At 45.0% G+C, this 11,933-nt stretch overlaps 1 protein-coding gene across 1 annotated transcript in view; it reads right to left on the reverse strand.

Annotated features, from left to right (window-relative positions):
* Window positions 1-6,558, reverse strand: part of elp4 (elongator acetyltransferase complex subunit 4) — a 26,287-nt gene extending 19,729 nt beyond the window's left edge. The window contains exons 1-2 of the mRNA XM_024144099.2: window positions 6,319-6,558; window positions 5,510-5,545 (exon numbers count right to left, since the gene is read on the reverse strand). Coding sequence (XP_023999867.2) covers window positions 5,510-5,545; window positions 6,319-6,496 — 214 coding nt within the window. The 5' untranslated portion in view covers window positions 6,497-6,558. The remainder of the gene's footprint in view (window positions 1-5,509; window positions 5,546-6,318) is intronic.
* Between the last annotated feature and the right edge of the window lie 5,375 nt (window positions 6,559-11,933).

The following is an 11,933-nucleotide window of genomic DNA, read 5'->3' on the forward strand; positions in this document are numbered from 1 at the left end:
GAAACATCCAATAGTCAAAAGGTATATGAAATACAAATGGTAGAGAGAAATAGTCCCATAATAACTACAACCATATGGCCTTGTGTTTGTTGGTGTAATTCATATGAACACTATTCAATTCAGAAGATAATGCTGGTTTAGGTGTGTATAAAAAGGCATCAGGTGACATTTACATCCAAAAAGACGTGCAGTCTAAATGTCAAACACAACACAACAGTGAGACACCAGGCCTAATTCTAGTGGAACTCCGAGAGCTGTGTTTGCAGCTTCAGGACAAAAGAGGCTAACACTTGGAAGAGCTTACATTCTGGTCTTATTTACGTCTGTATTGAAGTCCTGAGTGACAGTGAGGACTACCTCAGACCACACAAAGCACCCACCACCCAACCACAGAACCACAACGTAGGCCCACTTCCTACTTCCTTATTCTATGCCCCCACATACCACTACCCAGCATGCCACTGCTGCTTCTTGTCACAGCCCCAAACCACCATTTTGTAAAGCCGTCTCTGGCCTCTACACACAATGGCAGACAGTGGGCACACACACAAAGGACAGTGACAGTTAAAGGTGACAGCCATACAGCTGACATCACATCCGACAGCTCGGGAATAACGCAGAGCCATCCAGAAACACCTGGAGAATGTACTTCCCTCCCCGCCCCCCGACGTTCCTGGCCTGTCTCCTCATTCCTCACCCATGATGGGACAGCTCCCGGGATGGCCCAGGAAATTCCCTGCCTCTTCAATTTGTCGTCGGTGGGGCTCCCTGTCCTCTTATTGATGGCTTTCTAGGTCAGCAGGACCTTTGTGGCTTTCAGCAGGGCCCACAAAGCCTCCCAGATGGGCCCTCTCCAGATGAGGCCCATTGTGCCCTGCCTTTCTATGGGAGCCCTTCCAAATAGAACCTGAGGGAGTCATTAGGCTGCTGAGGAGGAGGGGTTGAGAAAAGAAGAGAGAGAGTGGGGAGTGATGGGGGGGGGTCAGAGTGGGGGAGTATGGAGGGATGAGGCGGCAGAGTCACCTCTTGGCGGGTCGTGACCACAGGACCCCAGGACAGATCAGTCACTCTCTGAACAGTCAGAGGGGGAATTCCTTTTTGTCTTAACAGGTTTTCCTTTTTTGGTGCTCTAATTTTGCTCATTTTGACGTGGGATTGTAAAGGGGAGTGAACTCTAGGATTTGGCTTTTAACATGGAGATGGAATGGCCCTGTCTCACGTAGCTGAAGGGGGTGGAAATGGTGGAGATGGTGGGGTGGAGATGGTTAGCCACATTTCAGGATTGTTTTGATCACGTGGACTGGGATATGTTCCGGGTAGCTTGCGAAAATAATCTAGACGCATACACGGATACGGTGACTGAGTTCATAARGAAGTKTATAGGAGATGTTGTACCCACTGTGACTATTAAAACCTACCCTAACCAGAAACCGTGGATAGATGGTAGCATTTACACGAAACTGAAAGAGTGAACCACTGCATTTAACCAGAGCAAGGCCCCTGGTTGTATGGCAGAATATAAACAGTGTAGTTATTCACTCCGCATGCAAATCAAACAAGCTAAACGTCAGTATAGAGATAAAGTGGAGTCGCAATTCAACGGCTCAGACATGAGACGTATGTGGCAGGGACTACAGACAATCACGGACTACAAAAGGAAAACCAGCCACATCGCAGAGACCGATGTCTTGCTTCCGGACAGGCTAAACACATTCATTGCACGATTTGAGGATAACACAGTGCCACCGACGCGGCCCGCTACCAAGGACTGTGGGATCTCCTCCGTGGCCAACGTGAGTAAAACATTTAAACGTGTTAACCCTCGCAAGGCTGCCGGCCCAGACRGCATCCCRAGCTGCGTCCTCAGAGCATGCGCATACCAGCTGGCTGGTGTGTTTACAGGCATATTCAATCTCTCCCTATCCCAGTCTGCTGTCCCCACATGCTTCAAGATGGCCACCATTGTTCCTGTACCCAAGAAGACAAAGGTTACTGAACTTAATGAATATCGCCCCGTAGCACTCACTTCTGTCATCATGAAGTGCTTTGAGAGACTAGTCAAGGTCCATGTCACCTCTACCTTACCTGCCACCCTATACCCACTTCAATTGGCTTACCGCCCCAATAGATCCACAGACGATGCAATCACCATCACTCTGCACACTGCTCTATCCCATCTGGACAATAGGAATACATATGTAAGAATATTGTTTATTGACTATAGCTCAGCATTCAACACCATAGTACCCTCCAAGCTCATCATTAAGTTCGAGGCACTGGGTCTGAACCCCGCCCCGTGCAATTGGGTCCTGAACTTCCTGACAGGCTGCCCCCAGGTGGTGACCCTCAACACTGGGACCCCACAAGGGTGTGTGCTCAGCCCCCTCCTGTACTCCCTGTTCACCCATGACTGCGTGGCCATGTACGCCTCCAACTCAATCATCAAGTTTGCAGACGACACAACAGTAGTAGGCTTGATTCCCAACGATGACGAGACAGCCTAGAGGGAGGAGATGAGGCCTCTGGGAGTGTGGTGCCTGGAAAACAACCTCTCACTCAACGCCAACAAAAAAAGGAGATGATCGTGGACTTCAGGAAACAGCAGAGGGTGCACCCCCATATCTACATCGACGGGACCGCAGTGGAGAAGGTGGAAAGCTTCAAGATCCTTGGCGTACACATCACTGACAAACTGAAATGGACCACCCACACAGACAGTGTGGTGAAGAAGGCGCAACAKAGCCTCTTCAACCTCAGGAGGCTAAAGAAATGTGGCTTGTCATCTAAAACCCTCACAAATCTATAGATGCACAATTGAAAGCATCCTGTTGGGCTGTATCACCGCCTGGTTCGGAAACTGCCCCGCCCGCAACTTCAAGGCTCTCCAGAGGGTGGTGTGGTCTGCCCACACATACCAGGGGCAAACTACCCACCCTCCAGGACACCTACTGTAATCACTGCCACACACATCGATTGGGGGGGGGGGGATAAATTGACAGATGAAGTCAGTGGCTTGCTCTACGGCGAGTGGCAGTTTGTCTACCTGGACTGGAACCAGCTGCTCATTAGTCCATCTCCATGATTGTTATTATTTCATACCAAAGCTAATGGAAGCCTGAGATAAGTAATATTATACAGTTGAAGTCGGAAGTTTACATACACTTAGGTTGGAGTCATTAAACTCGTTTTTTAACCACTCCACAAATTTGTTGTTAACAAACAACATTTTTGGCAAGTCGGTTAGGACATCTACTTTGTGCATGACACAAGCAATTTTTTCCAACAATTGTTTACAGACAGATTATTTCACTTTATAATTCACTGTATCACAAATCCAGTGGGTCAGAAGTTACATACACTAAGTTGACTGTGCCTTTAAACAGCTTGGAAAATTCCAAAAAATTATGTAATGGCTTTAGAAGCTTCTGATAGAGTAATTGACATAATTTGACGTAATTGGAGGTGTACCTGTGGATGTATTTCAAGGCCTAACTTCAAACTCAGTGCCTCTTTGCTTGACATCATGGGAAAATCAAAAGAAATCAGCCAAGACTACAAAAAAAAAAAAGCCACTGCTCCAAAACAGCCATAAAAAGCCAGACTATGGTTTGCAACTGCACATGGGGACAAAGAATCGTAGTTTTTGGAGAATGTCCTCTGGTCTGATGAAACAACAATAGATCTGTTTGGCAATAATGACCATTGTTGTGTTTGGAGGGAAAAGGGGATGCTTGCAAGCCGAAGAACACCATCCCAAACATGAAGCACGGGGGTGGCAGTATCGTGTTGTGGGTGTGCTTTGCTGCAGGAAGGGACTGGTGCACTTCCAAAATAGATGGCATTATGAGGGAGGAAAATGATGTGGATATATTGAAGCAGCACCTCAAGACATCAGTCAGGAAGTTAAAGCTTGGTCGCAAATGGGTCTTCCAAATGGACAATGACCCAAGCATACTTCCAAAGTTGTGGCAAAATGGCTTAAGTAAAACAAAGTCAAGGTATTGGAGTGGCCATCACAAAGCCCTGACCTCAACCCTATAGAAAATCTGTGGGCAGAACTGAAAAAGCATGTGCGAGCAAGGAGGCCTTACAAACCTGACTCAGTTACACCAGCTCTGCCAGGAGGATGGGCCAAAATTCACCCAACTTATTGTGGGAAGCTTGTGGAAGGCTACCTGAAATGTTTGACCCAAGTTATACAATTTAAAGGCAATGCTACCAAATACTAATTGAGTATATGTAAACTTCTGACMCACTGGAAATGTGATGAAAGAAATAAAAGCTGAAAWAWHWCWCTCTACTATTATTCTGACATCTCACATTCTTAAAATAAAGTGGTGATCCTAACACACCTAAGACATTACATTTTTACTTGGATTAAATGTCAGGAATTGTGAAAAACTGAGTTTAAATGTATTTGGCTAAGGTGTATGTAAACTTCTGACTTCAACTGTATACACCTAGGGAGCCCGAGACCAGTAATATTATATACACCTAGAGACCAGTAATATTATACACACACCACCCTAAATTGCTCTAAAATTTATTTTTATTTTATCTGCAAAAGGGGAGTAAATTATCACACAAAATAAAAAAGGTGAGTAAAATGCATTTACCCTCCATTACACTACTGTTTGTCATGCCAAACATGAAAGGGGAGTTGGCTAAGAACAAACACATCTGACTGCCAGGCTAGGTTATACACACCTCAACCAATGAGGGMCAGATCATTCGCTTTCTGGGTGATCGGAAGGAACACAACTTATCTACCGGTTATCAACAACSTATCTACAAGGCTGTATTGTTTTAAGGGACTTGGATRGCAGGTGTCAGGCAAAACAGCTTTCTGCTTGTTGGTCAAAAACAAGCAGTGCTCTCTGCTGAACCCACTAAAGCAAGTGAGCAGCACAGATGAAAGGTCATCTAAGTGATAAGGACAATCTAATGCCATAGCATTGCCTTACACCAGTCTYGGGTACTTTCAGGTGGAGATAGTGACTGCAATAATCCCTGGGTTCTCATTGGAAACATTGACGACGGCGCGGCCAATGTGTATAACAGTTCTGACGCTCTGCCTACACATTAATAGTCTTAGCTTGGAACTTTACTAGGTTTTGGAAACTTTTGGAACTTTACTTTCATATCATCGAAAAATATTAAATTACTATACACCTTTTTAACACGATTAAAATGTTCATGTTACGGCTTGTTTACGGAAGAGAGAGGCGAACACCAGTTCTAATGAGCTACTTAGCTTCTCCAATCACCAGTGTGTAACGGAAGAGGGACACCCATAGAGTGCCTTATAGAACCGTATCGCAATTGAGAATCGATTCCCGTTTAGATAGAGTATTTGTCGGATTTGGCTGCCAGTTTATGTCTGAACATAAGGTTCTTGGATATTAAAAGGAGTAGGTTACCTAGGCTAGTACATCTTGGACAAGGTACAGTAGTACCTCTACTCAGAAAGTGTCTAAATGTACAATGGAAAATGTAGAATTAGACTTACCTATGAGGAGAAGGGTTCCAACTGCTAAACCACCACCTTTTCAAGAATAAAAAAAATATTACAAATAGGTCGATTTTTGTTCATGACAACACCATATATTTACAGATAACCAAGTGTAGCATAGGTCTGACATGCAGGTGATTCCTCACGAAAGCAGGGAAAAGACCATGATTATGGGGGGATTTTCACAACATTTCATCCATAGAATGGCTCTTTGGGGGAAGATTGTTGAAATATATTTGACAAAACAGATATTAATATTAGCACATTTCACATTTTGTCCTTAGATAAGACTGTTTTAAGACTGTTTCATATAAAGGTGTTAAAAAGCAAAAATTACTGCTTGCTCTGAAACACGACTCGTATTTTCATTWAAAAATGTGGTGCTGGGAACCCACAGGGAGTGCAGGCTTTTGATCCAGCWMTAACTAATCAAGCTCATTGTTGAATAAGTGTTGGACTGGAACAAAAACCTGCAAACTAGTTACGAGTGCCCAGTACCATGACCGACGAATACTCCAGAGACAGCTGACAACCTTTACTATGGCGTGAAGGTGTGCCGGTTGTTTCAAATGGGGCACACGAATTATTGTTGACGTTACATGAATGTTATAGTAAATAACGTGAAGCTAGCCGGCTACCTTCATGCGACTCWGTGGTTGAAGACATGCAGTCGAATAGTGACAGCGATAACATTCCTTTAAAACTAACCAAATTAAAACAATTATTATTGTTWWACAGTTTAATCAATCAGAAATAGCAAAACAACTCGCGTTAGTTAGCTGTCAACACATTYGTGGCAGACTGACCAATCACGTAGTCGAGAGATGTGACACCAGTCGAAACAATAAGTTGCCCATTTTGAATCGAAGGTCTTGTGCCAGGTATTGAAACTAGTTTGSTTCGTGATTTCTTCTGAAAACTGGTGGTATTGCACGGTAAACGGTCCGCGGTAGGTTTACCCACGCTCATGKTGGGGGCCGCCATGCTTTTTTCCCCCCGTGGTGACGAATGTTGATGTTTTGAATTACATCACCCAATCAGAGCTGGGATTGCTCAGTTGCTACCAATCACAGAAGCGGGTGYTAGGTAGCGTGTCTGTGTGAGGGCAGCTTCCGTAGTTGTCGACGCTGGATAGCGGTGAGTTGATTGTCCAAGAAGACAAATACATGTTTTGAATGTCTATTACCATTTAGWGAACGTATTTTGTCTGAATAGAAAGTTGCGATTCTGTGAAATAAAGACATAAGTCTGATTTACAACAAACTGCTGGTTAGGAAACTCGAACATGCAGATGGGGTTCTGTTTGTTTTGCCCAGTCTTCAAACTTACACAACGATTACAGCTTTGTTTATCTTTAGATTAGGGTTACACTAATGTATTTTAAATAAAAGATCCCAGCTCATTTGCATTCTAGGGAATACGGTCATCGGTCTGCAATGTGGGTAGACACTTAGCTTTCAAATGACACACATGTAGACTAACACTTGTAGACTAGAAAGTAGCAGGCTATGCCCTTCAAACGTAGACTTTTATAGATCTATAATATTTGATTTGCATAAATATTGCATATAGCCCAGGGCTCTCCAACCCTGTTTCAGGAGAACTACATCCTGTAGGTTTTCGCTCCAACTCTAATTTAGCGCAACTGATTCTAATAATTAGCTGCTCAATAAACCAGGTTATTTGCAACTGGGGTTGAAACWAAAACCTACAGGAGGGTAGCTCTCCRGGAACAGGGTTGGAGAGTCCTGATCTAGCCTAACAAAGATTTAGATCTATGTTTTATCATATGTGTTATGAAATCAGCCAAATGCATGTTGCAATCATGTTGTTCTAATTATCAGAAAGAATCCCCTTTGTCATCTTTCATCAATCTTCATTTTGGGTATTTTAAAGAAAACTAAAATTCCCTCCTTTCAGACCTCATGCCAACTAGTATTTTGTGATACATAAGCTAGTACAGTTTTTCTTTTTCAACCTTTGCAAGGTTTCCCTCACTGATGCCTGGACAGCAGTCAATAACCTAAAATTACATGAAGTTAAATACATGCATGTGTAACACACAACCTTCCTATAATCCCCAATTTATTCATCTTAAAGTGATTATTTGAACTATTGGACATTATGTTTATCATGTTCACAACCACTTTACTACTTAAAGATACGTAGTAGGCAGCAAGCAGAGGGCCACATCAGCCAGCAAATGAGATAGTTTCTGGTCATGTGACCTTGGGGCAGAGCCATGCGATGCCAGGACTTAATTAGTGGGGTGCAACGTCTACACATATAAATGCAGTCTAATGTGTAGAACTGACACAATTTCCTATTCTACATGACATAAAAAATCATGCCTGTGACAAGACACTAATTTGCTGAGTAGGGGTGGGTGGAAGGGGTTAAATCTAGCATGACAGGGGTAGGGTTGGGAGGAGTGGCTATATATCCAGTCGGCCACAGTTTGAACTGAAGTTTTGGGGATTGTAACATTACTCTTCAAATTAGCCTTTGTCTCTCAGTCTGCTTTCCTAATTAGACTCAGTGTTGTCAAAACAAGGAGCTGTTGGACAGTGCTGATGGAGACTAGTCTCTGTAACCTCTGTCCTCTCATACTGTGACTTCAGTCATCTCAGGTCAGGGTCTGACCCCTGCAGAGGGAACGCAGACTGAGTCTCAGCTAACTTTCCGTTCACACAGACCCAATACTATAAAACAGAGGTACACTAGCTCCTGGTAGAATTGTTCCTTAGACACCGATCTGGGATCAGCTGACCTTCCCAAATCGTAACCATACCCATTAGGAGGGAAAACGTAAAACTGTAGACCAGTGTAGTGTCTATGGGAAACTATATCATACTCCAGAGAGCCTATGAGCACTGCAAGAGAAGAGGCATGCCTCTCATAGGGAGCTGTATGTGTGGTGAGGAAGATGAGAGAGACTTACAGCTCAGTAAGGATGCTGATATGCTCTAGACTAGAAGTGATGGCCCAACTGCTCACTTTACAAAATGCTCTTAGCAGAGGCAGTCCTGTTGTTGGTGACAGCGCTTTGAGGTAAACATGGGCTGACAGGAGACCCGGGGAATATAGCCAGGCCTTCTACTGACAACACAGGGCATTGTGCAAGACCCACAAGAGGTAGGCTGGATCTAAGAGACATCTAAAAATGAAAATAAAATAATTGACTGTTTAATGCATAATAATTATAAGGGTATTACCAGGGGTTAGGATATAGTGTCAAGTTTCATCACTATTGAATTGTAGGAGAGGACAKTGTCAGTGGGAAAATCAACCCTTATTATTATTATTATAGATTTTTTTACCCCCTTTTTATCTTGTCTCATCGCTGCAACTCCCCAACGGGCTCGGGAGGCGAAGGTCGAGTCATGCATCCTCCGAAACATGACCTGCCAAACTGCGCTTCTTAACACCCGCCCGCCAGCCGCACCAATGTGTCGGAAGAAACACAGTTCAACAGACGACCGAGGTCAGCCTGCAGGCGCCCGGCCCGCCATAAGGAGTCGCTAGAGCGCGATGAGCCAAGTAAAGCCCACCTCCCCTCCGTCCAAACTCTCCCCTAACCCGGACGACACTGGGCCAATTGTGTGCTGCCCTATGGGACTCCTGATCACGGCCGGTTGTGATACAGCCCGAAATCGAACCCGTGTCTGTAGTGATGCTTCTAGCACTGCGATGCATTGCCTTAGACCGCTGCTCCACTCGGGAGGCCTAAATCAACCCATTTTTGAAGTGAATWATTCCACCACGTCTAAATTCCCAATTTAACCCCGGGGCCTACTGTATGTGGCCTTACAGGTCAATGTGTGGCAGTAGTATCAACATGACCGYCAGTATTTCTAAAATAACATCTCTTTCCCTCCATTTTGAATGTCATCCGTCCCTGTGTATTATTTAAATTATATCAGTTTTATCCATCAGTGTATCTGATTGTGCCATATAATGCAGGCAGTCATAACATGTCAGCCTCTTCCGCTGTATATTGTTCTGGTTTCTCCAGTCTTATTCTGCTATAGCGCTAGCTGTGTGTCACTGGGAGAGGGAATAGAATGGCTGTGACTAGAGGGGAAGTCAGATCTCCATCAATGTACTCCATGTTTGTTTGAGTAGCGTTGAAAGGAAAGTAATGGTCTTAGGGTACATGGACAATTAGTGGGGCTAGGGTTTTTCTTCAGGACGTTGTATTTTTTTACTTTTTTCCAATAGCAATTTTTTCAAAATGTCTATATTTTTGGCTTTCTTTGAATTTCCAACAGCTGCCGAGTGAAACATTTATAATGACTAGTTCTATATTAGTGAATGTTTAGGCTATATTGAAAATCATACGTCTATAAATACAGTACATGTCCAGCTCACAATATGGTCTGATATGCATAGACCTATTCTTCTCACATGATGGGGGGGACGTCAGCTGGTGGCGAGGGGGGGTGGCGGGTGCTCTGTTGAGGTGTCTGAGTCATTGGCATGAACACCGACCTAATTGTGAAAGCAATACAAGACCCTGATAAGATCAGTCCACTCTCTCAACACCGGCCCAGCACTGCACACACCAGCCAGCGGCCAATACAATAAAGATTAGTCACTAGTATTCTATTCCGTGTCATTGTATGGGGACATGGGCCCAGCAGCCCCAGACACGTCCGTTTCAATTCAAAGCAGTCGTATTCATATCACTAGACTGTTATTTGCTCTGGGCTGACCCATTGATTGCTGGCTCTAAGCCTCCGACTCCTCAAATAGGCACCCTGCTCAGCTGTTTGGCGGCTGGGTTGCTGCTAGCAACAATGAAAAGAGCAATGTGGAGATCAGTCTGTTGAATCATCTCTGTGTTCAGGAACAGGGGAGAGGGGGCTAGATGGCTACATTGTAAGGCTGTGACTTGTGATTTGTTTTGCATCTGTCACTCTCGGTCCCAGACAGGTGTCTGTTTCTAAATCAGTAGGATTAGCTCTGATTGGGCTGATAGTTGCACACAGATCCCTGGTCRGTCCCCCTTTAAAACTCACATTAAGATCAAATTGAGCTTTAGCACCCACCCTTCCGCTGCCTTCTGCTGCCCAGAGAGGGGACATCAGAGGTGGGCTTCATTCCCTCCCCATCTGGGGTCCACAGGGAGAAGCACCATCTCTGACATGGGGTCTGTAAGCCTCTTAGCCCTCCAGTGGCCCAGCCCTCTTTCAGCCCATGTTTTCCTAATGTAGGCTTGTAAAGAGAGCAAGGGCCTTGTAGACTGTTTGAATTGGGACTCCCTTTGTGCTCCTAATAGACTGGTCATGTTTGATAATGACTGCCTTCGTAGAGTGAAACCTTTTTCTATGATTTTATTAGATCCCCATTAGAGACAGCTAGTCTTCCTGGGGTCTGACACATAGGCCWAACGAAAAATACATTACAGACAAAAATACTTTACAATTGACATACATTTAAAACATTAACATAGACATGACAGACTTTTATATAAAAACCCTTTTGGAGACCAGGGGCAGTGATTCCAATGAGGAACCTACTGCAGTCCCGTGTGGATCAGTTGGTTGAGCATGGCGCTTGCAACGACAGGATTGTGGGTTTGATTCCCACGTGGGACCAGTAGGAAAATGTATTATGTACTCACTACTGTAAGTCGCTCTGCAAAAGAATGTCTGCTAAATGACAAAATATGTAAATAGAGCTTCAGCCAGCTGGTTCTGATATCCCTATTCTGTCTGTTAGAAGCCCCCTTCTTACTGACTGGTAATGACGATTTAGGCCTTGGCCTATTTAGGCCTAGTTTTGGTTGTATGATTGTTTTTAGTGTCACACTGTGCTCCATGTTGTCTCTTGTATCCTGTCATACAGTTGACAAATGTAATTAAGTTGAATGTAAATTCAGCTGCTTGTGATTCCTGAACTATTGTCTGAATGTTGTCCCCCAGTCAGTGATCATAGAGGTAAAAGACACCCAACAGGCCTTTTCTATTGACTGGTGGATTTGGGATCCCCTGTAGTTGCGTGCCTGCTTCGCTGGGAGCCTGTGACTGTAGGAGGCCAGCGGGTGACTGTAGGAGGCCGGCGGCTCTGTGAGCCTGTATGAGGGCCGGCGGCTCTGGGAGCCATGTGACTGTAGGAGGCCGGCGGCTCTGGAGCCATGTGACTTTAGGAGCGGCGGCTCTGGGAGCCATGTGACTGTAGGAGGCCGGCGGCTTCGGGAGCCATGTGACTGTAGGAGGCCGGCGGCTCTGGGAGCCATGTGACTGTAGGAGTCCGGCGGCTCTGGGAGCCATGTGACTGTAGGAGCCGGCGGCTCTGGGAGCCATGTGACTGTAGGAGCCGGCGGCTCTGGGAGCCATGTGACTGTAGGAGGCCGCGGCTCTGGGAGCCATGTGACTGTAGGAGTCCGGCGCTCTGGAGCCATGTGACTGTAGGAGGC

This window comes from Salvelinus sp. IW2-2015, unplaced genomic scaffold, assembly GCF_002910315.2.
Source record: "Salvelinus sp. IW2-2015 unplaced genomic scaffold, ASM291031v2 Un_scaffold4758, whole genome shotgun sequence".
In the NCBI taxonomy this organism is placed as follows: Eukaryota; Metazoa; Chordata; class Actinopteri; order Salmoniformes; family Salmonidae; genus Salvelinus; species Salvelinus sp. IW2-2015.